General features: G+C 40.8%; 1 protein-coding gene across 2 annotated transcripts; it reads right to left on the reverse strand.

The window, feature by feature from the left end:
• Nucleotides 1–6825: 6825 nt before the first annotated feature.
• slc52a3-2b (solute carrier family 52 member 3-2b) lies at nt 6826–14051 on the reverse strand. 2 transcript variants are annotated; one of them, XM_072394781.1, is made up of 4 exons: nt 13928–14051; nt 9453–10530; nt 9147–9270; nt 6826–7555 (listed from the first exon to the last, which is right to left on the reverse strand). In XM_072394781.1, exons 2-4 carry the CDS (start codon nt 10481–10483, stop codon nt 7343–7345), a joined length of 1368 nt encoding a protein of 455 aa, XP_072250882.1. In that variant the 5' UTR covers nt 10484–10530; nt 13928–14051; the 3' UTR covers nt 6826–7342. The 2 variants fall into 2 exon arrangements, with proteins under 2 accessions (XP_072250882.1, XP_072250881.1); XM_072394780.1 differs by lacking the exon at nt 13928–14051 and adding an exon at nt 12426–12683.
• Nucleotides 14052–14597: the final 546 nt, after the last annotated feature.

A 14597-nucleotide genomic window follows, 5' to 3' on the forward strand; every position in this document is an offset into this window, starting at 1 on the left:
CATAGGGAAGATCTGTAGCGAAGTTCAGACCCAGAAGTCACATTAAACAGGTAAGAATTCAATTGAATTATATGAGCTATTACTTTTCCAGGAAAAAAAAAAAAAAAAGTCAGACTCCAAGCTGATGTAGATTTTTTTTTGTATGTTCAGGTGCTTCAGTTTATTGCTGGCTGAGCAAAAAAACCGAAGAGGACGAGAGAACACTGACATGGACCTGTCAAGGACGGTCCTAATTTTATGTTTATTTTTAAAGCTCAGCTAAATGTTTTATTTGAAAGTTTGGTAATTTTTGTTGTATTCAGTGGTTATAACAGCTAAAATAAAGTTTACAAGTTCTGTTATTTTGTGTGGCTCCCTAAAAAATTTTTTAAAGGTTGCAGACCCCTGGGCTAGTGGCTAAAGGCCATGTGTTCAATGGGGCTGATGTGTTGTCTTGACTGATATGTCTCTCTGTGTTCACGTGTTCAGCTTGTGGTGTGCACCTGAATGGGTTAAATTTCAAGTTCAAAGAAATAAAAGTCAGTAGTTTTGAAAAACCTTGCTTCACTTGTAAATTTGTTTCCACTCATATCTTGATTTTAATTGATTTTCTTTGTTATGTTTTAAATAATAAGTTATAAATGTGACCTAACAAAGGTAAAGGGCTAATATTAATCATATATATTGTTTATACTGCTTGTAATTGGGATAAGGTAAACATTTGTTCAGTATTTTAACATAAAAGTGTTTGATTGTGAGGCATTAAAAGCCACAAACTGCAATGGGTCCATCAGACCCACAAACGCTGGCTGAGTAACAACAATATGAACATTACACAAGGGTTAAGTTCCTTTAGCATAATACTGACATTTTTTTTACCCTCAATAATACGGGACAAAGTGCCTCCCTTTTCAGCTCAATACGGGATGTGTGCTTTTGTTGCTAAATACGGGACGATTCCGTTTTTCAACGGACGGTTGGCAACCGAGTGGTGAAATAACTTTTGATGTCTCTTCTCTTTTTTGGTGACATTTTCTATTAACAAAGCAGAAACACAGGGAAAAATGTTGAGACCATACTAAATATTAATGTGAGGACTTATTTTAATTGTGTGGCGTCAAGCCAGTCTGCAACAGACAACCTGATATTTTACCGTTAGTCCAGCATTTTATGGCAACTCTGCCATACAGCGCATCGGGAGCGGTGACTAGAGGGCTTGGCCTTCAGCCAATCAAATGGCAGCATATCAAGCCTTGTTGCCATGCAGGTTAATTTGAACATTGCGACAAGAAGGCAAGTCGGAAAAATAGCTCTCTACAAATGCTTAATACTACGACTGAGTTTGTGAAAAATATTATATTTAATGTATTATGTAAACAAAACAATGGTTGTTGTCTTAAAAACCGAAATGTGAGTTATGCCAGTTACAATAGTTTTCTTCTGAGGTGGAGATAGGAGAAGAATCAAGTAGCAGAGACTGCAAACTTTCGTCTCTTTTTCTTCAAAACTACAGTATTAGAATATAATCAAAAATATTAGTAGGGACAACTGTCTTTCCCAAACTTTGGTTGTGACTTGTCCCTATGGTCCCTTTGCAAACGTACGCCCTTGGAACTATTTTTCATTTAATCGTTTCTCAATTAAGTTGAAGTCATTAAATCATAGCCAGAAGGTTTCCTGTTGTGCTGTTTATTTTCCATCCTAATTATTAGTCTAATTCTTGTCTGTGAGGCTCTTTCTGTTGCTCTTTCAGTTTCACGTCTCAGACCTGACTATCAGGTAGATAATCTATTAACTGTTTATTTCAGTGAGTAACCAGATGGATAAGAAGGGTAGCCTACATAAAGAAACTATCAATTGTTAGTGGAAGACTGAAAACAGTGGAATGAAGTTAAATATGTTTTCAATTCAGCAGTTGCACTGTGAACACCGTGAGTCTAACTGAAGTGATTGTCAATATGGTCCCACAAATCATCTGTTGATCCTTCCAGATGATGGTGAAGTGACAGAAAGCAAACCGTTCGTATCAGTTTGAGCCGGAGTAAAGGAGCTGCCAGAGAGGTTCAACCCATCATGGCTTCAGCTGGACGTTGGTGAATGAAGGGTTAGTTTCTGTATGTTCGTACAGTGGCTGAGGACACTGTCATGCTGCTGTGGAGAATTACGGTGTGATTACGTATGTTACGTGTCATCAACACCTGGACATCTGCTGTGTAATTTAATGCAGTAACACAGACATATTGGAGCTATTCCTCCAGTCATACCGAAAACACTCCAGCTCCACATATAGATATAGATATGGTTTAGAATATCTATATAAATAGATATAGAAATGGTTTAGAAGTGTAGCTTTAAGTAAGCAGTCATTCAAATGGACTGGTTAAAAGGAGGATTATTAAAACAGTACTTATGTCTCTATGATGTTTCCTTCTCTTTGAACAAGAGAATGGATGAGGGAGAAATTTAGAGTTATTCTCCAATAATTTCAATAAAATTTCAAATATATATATATATTATTCATACTGTCCTGTTGTCTTTTTACCATTAATTTTTAAACTGTTTGAATTTCATGTTTGAGTGTTTCTCTGAATGTTTAAAGTTATTCTCCAATCAGTTTTAATAAAGATGTGTTGCATTAATAAAAACTCTCCTGCAGCATTTTGTAAAGGTGCTCAGCAGCAGAAGCTAAAAACTCCACGATGGGTCACCAACAGCTCTGACCTGTATGGGCATGAACCTGGGTACCTGGCTTTCGAAACTATCCAAAATCTCCATGGTGACACCATTTTTCATTTCATGGTGTCTCGATTGAGCTGAAGTCATTAAATCACAGCCAGCAAGTTTCCCGTGATGCTCTAATTATTCGTCTAATTCTCATCTGTGAGCTTTTTCTGTTGATCTTTCAGTTTCATGTCTCCGACATGACAATCACGTAGATAATCTATTAACTGTGTTTATTTCAGTGAGTAACCAGATGGATAAGAAGGCTACACAAAGAAACAATATCAATTGTTATATAAAGGTTTTTATTTAAACAATTTGAGTGGTTCTGCTGTTTAGGAGTTTAGCCTGCGCCTGCCAGCTGACCTGTATCTACAAGTAGACCTACGCTCACTTCCTCTGAACTGATTCGGGTGCAGTCGTTTTTCAGCAAGCAGTCTTTTTTCGGCACTACACCGGTAACCGATGGCGCTTCCAACAGCACCATTGCGCTGGCTGTCGTTGAGGCATCTAACGCCGCCACAACATGGAAATATTTAGTATCGTCGTGAGTTATTCCTCTCAACTAGAACTGGGCTTAGATGTGCTGAAACCAGGCTCGTGGGTTGTGCTGCCAAAAGTCGGGCAACTTAACGGTCGCGGCATAGATAGGTAGGACCTCGATTGACTCCTTTTTGGACGCCATCTGGTGGCGGAGACCATGCAGCACATTCCCAAACGGCAATGTATGAAACAAATGTCCATCCATCCATTTTCTATACCGACAGTCCGTTAATCGGGTAGCGGGTGGGCTGGAGCCTATCCCAGCAGTCTGAAACAAATGTGATTATATATATTAGATAGATAGACTGTTTTTTTTTTCCTGTCCATAATTTTATCCATTGTGCCTAGATAGATCTTTTTTTCTTTCTGTGCATAATTTCATCAATACCATTATAAATCATTTATAGATAATTATATAAGTGAAACAAATATAATTACATATATTAGATAGATCTTGTTTTTTCTTCCTTTCCATGATTTTATCCATTGTGCCTATATTATAGATTTCCCCCAAAACAGAAACAAAAACTTGCACCTCTGTATAGAAACCTACTGTATATGATTGTACCAGAGATAGTCTGTACATCTCACAAACCATATATGTGTCAGGAATTGCAGAGAACTGGACCCAAATGCAGACACTGGTAGAGACAGGTAGGTAAACAATAAACTTTATTTTTAATCACAAACTGAACTCACAGACAACAGGAGGAACACAGGAACACCAGCCAGGGGGAACAGGCTACAACACAGGACAAAACACAGGCACAGAACACACAGGAAGAAAGGACACTGAACTTGAAAACAGGAGCACAACAGGGAACAAAAGACACAGACCTTGACAGGGTATTTTTAGGGGTTAGGGTTCAAAGGCAGCAAACACCTGCATTTGCCTTTTGTCCATAATTTCTTGACAAAATGCCTCATAACCATCCTGCAAATTGAAAAGGAACACGAACGGTTCCCTCAGCTCCTCTGGATCCAGGCAATCGGACAGACGGAGGAGTTATACACTGCACCTGTTGAGCTGTCTTCTCCATGTAGCTACTTTGCCCAATTTTTTGGTGATGATCTGTTCCAACATATTGCTGAACAGACAAATCTCTACAGCTGTCAATTACTTGGAGCAAGTATTAACACCACTGTGGATGAGATCAAGTCATTTGTTGGCCTTAAGCTAATCATGGGAGTGGTGAGAATGCCATCTATGGATGATTATTGGGCAGAAGACACACGCTATGCCAAAATAGCCAATGTGATGTCAGTAAAAAGGTTTAAATGCCTTTCACGATTCATTCACTTTCAAGACAATCAGACATCAGACCAAACCCAAGATCGGCTCTTCAAAGTGACACCAGTGCTGGAGCACATAAGAAAGAAGTGTATGGAAATTGAGAGTGAGAACAAGTTCTCAATAGATTAAATGATGGTCCCTTATAAGGGAACAAAGGCTGGGTCTCTTCGACAGTATCTCCCGAGCAAACCTCACCATTGGGGCATTAAGATCTTTGTCCGAGCTGGGGTTTCTGGGATAGTGTACGATTTCCTGACATACACTGGAAAGAGCACATTTGGCACAGGCCAGGGTCCAGCCAAAGAACTTGGAGTTGGAGCCAATGTTGTCACTCAACTCTGCAAGACCATTAAAAATCCATCAGAGTGTGTTGTCTACTTTGACAATTTTTTCACTTCACTCCCACTCATTGTGCATCTGAAGGAGTCCATTGGTTTGCGAAGTCTGGGAACTATCCGCAAGAACAGGCTTAAAGGATGCACACTTGAGGATGACCGTGCTCTGCTGAGGCAAGGAAGGGGCAGCTATGACTACAGGGTGGATAATGAGGCAGAAGTGGCTGTTGTAAAATGGTCTGACAACAAAGTTGTCACCTTAGCTAGCTCCTGTGCTGCAATCCGCCCTCTCAAGGAAGTCAGGCGTTTCTCCAGAGAGGAGAGAAGAAGAGTTGCTGTTCCCTGTCCAAACATTGTGTCACAGTACAATGTCCACATGGGAGGAGTTGACCTTGCTGACATGATGGTGGCCTTGTACCGCACCCCTGCAAAGTCCCACCGGTGGTACCTGTGCCTCTTTTGGCAAATGGCTGATATAGCCATCAACAATGGATGGCTGCTGTATCGCCGAGATGCCAAAAGCATTGGTGTGCAAAAGCACAAAAAGCTCAAGGAATTCAGGCTGGAGGTTGCAGATGCCCTTATCCACAGTGGAAAGAAGAAGGGAAGGCCTTCCAAGGGAGGGGAGGAGAATGTGCACAGCCCCACCAGATGCATACAAAGGCCAACAACCCCAAGACCGATGGCTGATGTCCGCCATGATCAAGTGGATCACTTCCCAGCTTTCACAGAGAAGGGAAGGTGCAGGCTTTGCCCAGAAGGACAGACAACAATCTACTGCACAAAATGTGGTGTTCGTCTGTGCATCGTCACCGGGAAAAACCCGCGCAACTGCTTCCAAGTGTTCCATAAAAAATTAAATATACTTAGGAAATGAGGGGCATTGTTCATAGAGTTCCCACCAAAGTGAAAATGAAATTGCTGTGTTGTTTTGTTTTTATGTAATCTTCAGTGCACAAAAAGTTCAATATGTTTATCATGAAATGTTCCGTTTTTAACTAATTTTGGTCAACACATGATAAATGAATTATTTAAGTGAATCATTTTCTGTTAGCCTAGTGTTCATACATTTACTTTGAGCATCCTCCCAAAACATATATATATATATTTACAGGCGATCATCGCAGGAAAAGTTTCATCCTCCTGGGGAACATCGAAGGGCAGGGTGAAAATTTAATTGTTTGTACATTGTTTATGACAGCCTCTCAGCGTGAATGTCCTTTTACTAAGTGCTATTTCATTTTGTCTCATCAGTGAGAAAAAGCTTGTGTAGTTAAAATGTCTAACTAAAACATTTAGTTAAAACATATAACTAAAACATGGAGATAAAACATAACTAAAACATGGAGATAAAACATAACTAAAACATGGAGATAAAACATAACTAAAACATGGAGTTAAGACATTAACTAAAACATTTAGTTAAAACATAACTAAAACATGGAGTTAAAACATAGCTAAAACATGGAGTTAAAACATAGCTAAAACATGGAGATAAAGCATAACTAAAACATGGAGTTAAAACATGTAATTAATATATATATATATATATAGAGAACAAAAATATGATAAAAAGTTTGATTAAAAGCAATAATGGAAATCAATAAAATCCAATTAGATCGTTTTATTGTGTAAATGTGCAACTTTAAACATTTGATAAGTTTTCCATGCTTTATCATAAATAAAATATCAGATTATTCAATTTGCAAATCCCTGTTTTCTGTCTTTATTCACATTTAACGCACCGTCCCAACTTTTTTGGAATTGGGGTCGTATTTGTGTCCCCTTCTGCCAACCATTACCACTGTCTTTAGCCCCACATGCAGTGCTCTTTGCTAAAAGTTCTGATGCCCTCTGCACCAGCTTCAGGGATAGGAACACATCATACTGTGTAATGTATCAATACTGTAAATGACTGACAACAACATATGCACATTCTTAGTTCAGAATAAACCTTGTTTTATTTTGGTATTGTTGAACAATTTCTCCAATCCAGTAACATAAACACAGCAAGTTTTTAGAGTTAAACAACTATGTACAGCAAAAAAGCACAAATCTTTCATCATCTACAGTTAAGGCACGTTTAAAAGTCAAAAGTACCATGTTCTTACAGAAGCAACATCAATTAGACTTTCATGTCATATTAAAAGTTCAAGTAAAATGACCTCTGAATCGATAAGGATATGTAAAACATTGACAAAATCCATTCATATTTGGTCTTTTGTGGTCTGAGGCCCCGACCATGTGGACACAGCTTCAGGTTTTTGTAGTACTCGCTCCACATGTCAATAAATATACATAAATTATCTGACAAAAACAGTGGGAAAATTATCACCTGTGACCTCTTAGCTTTCTTAAAACATGTCGGAATAGGTAAAATTCATGACTGCATTGAGTTCAGTGCTACTAAAATAAGTGCAATTCATACTAGCGCTTGTACAGCAGTGTTCAACAGAAATATTCTTAGTGTCTATGAGAAACACTTGGTATTACAAGCATCGCCTGACTTGAAAAGTCCATAGACACTGACGAGCGGGAACATGGATAAAGCACCCAACATGGAGCCAAGCTGCACTACAGCTCCACACCACACGAGAGCGCTGTGTCCCTCATCTCTCAGAATCACTCCAATGATGACCTTCACATAGGACAATGACAGGACAAACAGGATCCAGGCCAGCACCTGCAGCAGAGAGGGGGTCAATATTGAGCATGAAATTCCATCTGCTCTCTGTAATACAGAAATATGATTGCAAAGTTTGACTTCGGCATGTTTGCTGACTCAGAATCAGTTCTCTAATTTGTACCTTCGTTGTAAAATGTGTTGATGTTGAAAAACTTCTGTTATCTTTACCTGATTGGTAGGTTTTTTGCTTTTTTTTTTTTGCTCTGTGTTCTATTTTAAAAAAAGATCGCTCTTATTGCAGGGTTGTTAGCACCATTTTTAGAATAGAATGGTTTTATCACAAATAATTAAAACTAGTTAATTTATTTTCTCAAAACTCAAATTGGGGATTTTGAAACAACTACCTAATAATCTTACCCTGGTATATATATATATATATATATATATATTATCAAGTGCGCCCTCAGCTGACTTTTTGTCTGATGCCTCAGAGAGACAAAAGAGACTGTTTTCCATTAACTAGCGAAGCAAATCCAATGTGAACTTTTGAAAAGCTGCAAAACATAAATGTGAATCAGACACATTCACATTTGTTGAAGAAAATAAATCAGGCTGTGAAGTGTTGACACACTGAGACACACGAGTACATTCTTAGTGGTTGGAATTCAGCAGAAAAAGTAGTTGTCCATAATTATATCAAAGAGAGAAAAAAAAACTGTGGTGGACATGAACAAGAGGAACATTCTTCAAGTATTACTTTAATTTCTGGGAAAATCTAGGATGCTCATCTTGGGAAAATGCTGGTTAATCCCTTGAGTTTACTGCTTTATATACAAAGAGACAGTCCTGTTGTTTTAATCTTTACCAGGTAAACCAGTTGTTTATATTTCCCCTAATGTGCATAAAGTCTTCCTCAAAACAGGCAAAAACTACATCCTCTGAATGAAAAACGGCAATGGAAACTCGGCTTTCATGAGTATGAAGCAGTCACACACTCAGTAAAGGCTCTTACCTGCTACATTTGATCTCATTAGTTCTTTCTGCAACCTACAGGTGATATTACCGGTGAGAAGTCATGTCATGAAATGCCTTTGTGCTCCCGCGTGCCAACCCACATTTCAGAACTCAGTTCATGCGTGAAAACGGCTTAGCTGCCCGGTTCTGAATTACTTTGGAAGAATGGCAGGCAAACGTCTTTCGTTTCATTTCAAATCATCGTGGACAAAAACATGAAAATACGAAAACAGTCTTCCCAAAATTCTGATTTGGTCAGATTGGAAAAAAAAAAAAAAAGTAATTTTGATCCAAATAACTTTTCTTTCAAACGTTGGCATTACAGCGACCTCTCTATGTTGTGAGTCTTTAGGTGACCCCCCCCCCCCTCCCAAAAAAAAGTGTTTCTCATCACTTTAATGGCAATTCCTTTGCAGCTCACTGCCTAAATCAAATCAGACTGAGTTGGAATGATTATAAAACATGCCAATGATGTTGCATGCTCGAATTCATAACACAAAACCTAAGTGAGTTTGACATCTGGGTGGTGCCCTTATTGTTCTGCAAGGTGTAGCACTATTCATAAGACAGAACAGGACATGTGAAACTTTCACCTTTGTATTAAGAGACCGTGTGAGGAAGAAAGAAGTCTTACTATGACTACAGTTCCAGAGGTACTGTGGACCAGCAAAGGGCAAGGGCTCAGAGCAGCCATGGCCATGATGTAGGCTCCAAATCCAGTCCCAAACATGGTCAAAAAACCCATGAAGATAAGAGACCTGAAACCAAATTGCATGAAGTCAGACTTAAACATTTCTGTCCCTGAGAATGCATTCAGCACTCATCATCACCTCTACAAGCAACTAGTGTCCAGCAGCAATTCAAAATGACTGACTGTGGTATGAGACACTGATATCTTTTTTTCAGTACACCAGACATTTGTTGAGATGACGTTTCTCACCTTACTGGAATGAACATGGCGATGAAGCAGGCCACTGGGTTAGCTACAGCAGCCATGGTGGCAGCCAGATGGTAGGCCTTGTTCCCATAAGGCAGACAGGAGTAAGACTGAACTGAGGGCAGCACTGCGTTGGTCAGAGCATTGACCCAAGCCAGCACAACGAAGATGAACATCACCTCCAAGTTGCTGTACGTCCCCCTCCCAAAAGAGCTCTTGGGTTCTCTCCTGACTGCTTCCAGAGGACTGATCATTGGCTTCTGCTCCGGTGTCTGGGCGTGCAGAGACAAACCTTGTTCCCTTTTCTCACGCTCCAGGTCCGCACTGAAGTACCGGTCGCTCTTTCTCTCCAGAGCCACAGCTGGGTGGTGGTTGAGAAGGATGAAGGCCACCAGGCACACGACCATCATGGCACTGAGGAACACGAAGAAGACCTCGACGGAGAATCTGGCCGGCAGGTAGACCGCTTTCAGCTCATCGCTGCCAACCACGCTGGAATTATCAGCTGACGAGTTTGTGGCCAAAGTGGCATTTTTACAGTGGACTACACCGACTCCCTGAATCAAAGCCACGAGTGCAGGCACCAGACCGCTGAGGCCTTCACCTGCAAAGTACGTAGTGAGATATTGCGGACGCAGGCGCATCATGAAAGGCAGGAAGGTGACAGATGATGTGCAGTCCACCACGGACAGCAGGAAGCTTAAAATGAGCAGCGGCACACTGTGCAGAGAGTCAGCTATAGTCACTGTGTGCTTCCAGAAGAAAGCCAGCAGGAATGTAGCAATAATTCCCAATCCTACGATGCAGTAGATTACCGGCCGCTCATCCAGGGCCCCTGGACGAAAGCGGTGCATGAGGGTGATGAAGAGAGGGCCTATGTTGGCCATTTGGATGATCACCGTGAGATATGAGGGCAGTAACCAGCCCTCTGGGATCTCATATACGACCAGAGGGAGTTCCACCCACATCCCATTGATGGCCACCCAGGAGCCCATGCCAAAAAGGCACGCCAGCACGTGAGTCAGCAGTGACATGATGGCGGAAGGAATGGAGTGCAGCAGGAAGAGGAAATATGCACAATCTGAAACATATTGAAAACAAAGGCAGGTTTGATGAGTGAAATTTGAAGGATCACAGCCTAGAAATATAAAGGATTTTCAATTTTTTGTTGTTGTTGTTCATTAGTAATACGGGCCTTTCGTTTTTATCCAACTCCTACCCTACAAAGTTACAACTGTATTCATTTAGTTTAAATGACAAACCTGTAGATTGTAGTATGTAAAATGACACACGAATGAATGGGAACGTCTTTATTTCTGGGAGGCCTACATTTCTGTAGGAATCCAAACTGTAATTCGTTTTTCTTGGGTTCCCTGCTCGTAATCATATGCACTTCGTGCTTCATATTGATCTTCGCAGATCGTTTCCTTTACTGTGAAATGTTCTTTTTCTTTTTTGGAAATCTTTTAAAATACCTTGTTAGACTAAAGACTTGAACATGGTTCCTCAGCCTCTCTCATTGATGCTTTGCAATCGAACAATTTAAATCTAACATCAGGGCTAACATGCGGGCTGCTCTTGGTTGTGTTGATGTGCCAGTGTTGGTCCCCATTATGAAGTCGTGTCGGACAAAGATCTGCTTTGTGATGGACTGAAACTAAGCGTTTCATCCATGCTTTTTCTCTATTTGTCCTTTTGGTTCTTCACCTGCTTTGTGATCAAATCCTAGCTCAAGCTAACTTGACAATTTGCCCTCATCCCAGAGGGCTGTGCACTTTCAGGCTCTTGGAAGGACATCACACAGGTCTGTCGGTTATGGTTGAATGCCCAAAATCCCTCGCTCTGCATGTGGTGAGAACGACTCAGACAGACGTGCGACCACAAACCAGACCTCGCAGGCATGTGATGACACTTCAAATGACAACACCAAGTAGCACAGTTCCTTTGAGTTAAGTAAGCGTTGTGTGGTTATTTATACCTCTGAAATCCAGGGTGTTATTTTTTGTTACCTAATCCGGGATCCATTATTTTAACTGAATAGATTTGAAAGTATCTCATCTCTTGCATGAGTGTCAAGAGCCAGTTTAACCTATTGACCTATCACCTACATCTTAAGGCACTGTTTCAAAGACAATCAAACTCAAGTTTACTTGACTAACATTTTTCAAAAGATTCAGCAATTCCATGGGACCACTTTACCATCTGTATAAATTCAGAAAGATATTTAGCAGCTACTGTCCTGTGCTTTTTGTAAGTGTGAAGCACATTGCCATGTGACTGACCTTCCTGGCTATGCCTCTCCCTGACACCACCTCCATCCTTCTGACATGTGCTGGCTGGCAGTGGATGCCTAACCTTTCACACACTGACACAGTGCTCCCATAAAAAGCCCAAGTGTCCTGACATAAACAGACGCATTAAAGGGCAACGATTGTTTAGCTGTGTAATAAAGCTCCATCTGTACGGGATGTGAAGGATTAGCTCCAGATAAAAGCAGAAAGTTGTTGACTGTAACACACGCATTCGGGCGAGTGCTTTTATTGTGGTGCTGAAGCCAGGACGGGTCTTCCGGGGTCTCCCAATGGGACACCATCAAAGGAACCTTGAGAGGAAAACAGTTCCTCTCAGACTTTGATAGCAGTATGTTAGCACAATAAGTTTAAAAGTTGTTATTGTAAAGATATGTTCTCATTCCAGTTTCAAATATTTTAAATCAGTCACGTGAATCGGTAATACAAGGAGGAAAAACTCACTGTGATGTAATGTTGTATGTTCTAACTTCCTGAACCTCTGGATCAATTTAAAATCTAAACTCTGAATCTTGGTACGTTTTCATCCCCTAACGTCGTAAAAAAGGAGCGATGGACCGACTACGTGAGGCTCTGGGGTCTAATTTAAGCCGGCAATCCAATAACCTTTACCTCCGTCTTACATCAGTCATATGCTGCGTTCAGGTAGTAGAATTATTCCCCTTACCTCGTTCAGAACACAGGAGTCGTCTTTCTTCTGACCTCTCTTCTCAAAAACCTTCACTCCATCGAGATCACGGTTCCTTCAATTACATCTGTCGCAAAATGTGTGTGAGAGCACCCCCTCCCTCTCTTCTTCGCCCCCACACACATACACACGCTCATTCACTCGCAGGCTCACATTCTGCTTCCGTGTCTGTGCCGCACTTGACAGAGGAGGAACTGCACAGGCGCACACGTCCTCTGCCACCATGACACTTGCATCATCTTACAGTTAGAGGGCGGTTTCAAAACCAGGCACCATGTGCTTTCCGTCTGTTTTAGGGAGGAGGAAGGAGAGTGCAGAGGGAGGCCTCAGAGAGGGTGACTCCTCCCCCTCACTTTTCCATCCCCCAACCAGCACACCAACCTTACGGTCTGCCCTACTTTAAACACACAGGCAGCAGAGTCAGGAAGCTTTTGGCTTCACAATCAAGCTGTCCTGTCCTTCTACTCCTCTGTGGGGGCTGAACTGAAATATTTCCCAGCAACTTTGGGTGTGCAATTCATTGGAAACAAGCAGCTTGTCATGAGTCATATGTTTCATAATCAAAGGCACAATCACCCCAGAGGACCTGTTTGTCAAGTTCAAGTTTACCAGTGCAAACATGATATTACAAGTTTAGTCTAAGATTTCCTGTAATCCATCTTAAATAGAAACATTCCTGACATGTTTCTCTTATTGTCCTTACTGAATGTTTTTTTTTTTTTTTGCATTTTCAGGCACAGAAATCAAACGTAGTTATGAATGTCTAACGTAGTTATGAACGTCTAATGTAATTATGAAGTTTGACATTCAGGCAAACAAAATAATTGCATCTTGATTATATTTAAGCAAATCATTCTAGCGCTTTCTGAATGCCCTTTTGTAAGCTCGCACAGTCGGTGAAAGCACTACCTTGTTTCAAGGTTGTCAGCCACAAATACCAGAGGGAGGTTTGGACCTTCTAGGACAAGGTTCAGAACATGGGAGCGATGTTATTATATCAGACGTTTACAAAGCTCTGCATATTTGCCGGCTTTTTTAATGATTCATGATTCTCCTCCCGTTCATCAACTGTACATCTTGAAAATCTGTGACGCAGACAGAACTCATGCTGTCGCGTGGCAACGTGAAATTAAGCACTTTTGAATAAGTGAAAATCTGATTGTTTTGCTTTTGTAATGAAATACATATTAGAATATCAAATTGGGTTATTTGATTTGAACATGTTTCAACAATATGCCACACAGTACAGGCTTGATCGATAATCAATTGGTTTGAGGGGAGCAATTGTTTAAGTCCAGTTAAAATCTTTAAGAAAGTCCAATAGATCGACTAAAGCTTTGTTTTGCTGTTAGAAGTCAATTCATTTGGTGTCCTCGTAAGATTCTTAAATTAATACTGAGTCAAACTTAACACTCAACCATCAGTTCTGTCAAACTAATTAAATCCATTCATCATTCTAACTTACACAAGAGTCCACTTACCTGAATGTAGGAATGGAGGCACACAGTCAGTTTCAGTATAAGGTTGCACAAGTGCAACGGTGCTGAGATGCGTTACGGGGGAGTGGCCTTCTGAAGCTGCTGTCTGGAGAGTCTGCACAGAGAGTTGTGGGCTTTGAGCTGTAGTGGTCTGAAGCTCTGAATCTCTGTCATGTGACTGCTGAGGGCTGAGCCAGGGGTCCAGGGTATGTGCTAAAGTCCTCAGTGAAAGTAGGTGGATGAAGGGAATGGAAAGGTCAAGTGGGGTAAAAGAAAGGAGAAGAAAACGATGGAGAAAGAGAGGTGAGGTGGGTAAGGGGCTGAAATGAATTAAAATCCTCAAACACTGAGGTGAATTTACTCAACATTTGGTTAGAGTGTGAGTGGGAAGCTTAGCCAAGCAGAAGTTGACTTTGGACAGCTTTCAGTGTTCTGAGGGGGTGGTTGGTTGGGGTCAGGCTGGCTTTTGTTCAGCAAAATTCCAGCTCAAATGAATGACCCCTGCGGAGCACTAACTTCATTAGATGGCATTTCACTGGTACCCTTGCACCCACCTCTGAACTCACTTATACTACATGTTCCCTTGCAAAATGATAACTAAATGCTTTGTTCGCTCATGACAGAAGCAAAAAACAAATGACTTTTGTCACAAGGAATAAAAATGATTCCAGGA

Source organism: Leuresthes tenuis, unplaced genomic scaffold (genome assembly GCF_036924035.1).
Source record: "Leuresthes tenuis unplaced genomic scaffold, fLeuTen1.0.hap1 SCAF_10, whole genome shotgun sequence".
Lineage (NCBI taxonomy): Eukaryota > Metazoa > Chordata > Actinopteri > Atheriniformes > Atherinopsidae > Leuresthes > Leuresthes tenuis.

What these genes read in the sequence shown, in the direction of transcription:
- slc52a3-2b (XM_072394781.1), bottom strand. Translation starts at nt 10,483, where the DNA reads ATGTCACTGCTGACTCACGTGCTGGCGTGCCTTTTTGGCATGGGCTCC. An exon ending in GCCATGTTCATTCCAGTAAG is followed by an intron (nt 9,271 to 9,452) that starts GTGAGAAACGTC and finishes ATTTGGTTTCAG; the next exon opens with GTCTCTTATCTTCATGGGTT. An exon ending in CCTCTGGAACTGTAGTCATA is followed by an intron (nt 7,556 to 9,146) that starts GTAAGACTTCTT and finishes TCTCTGCTGCAG; the next exon opens with GTGCTGGCCTGGATCCTGTT.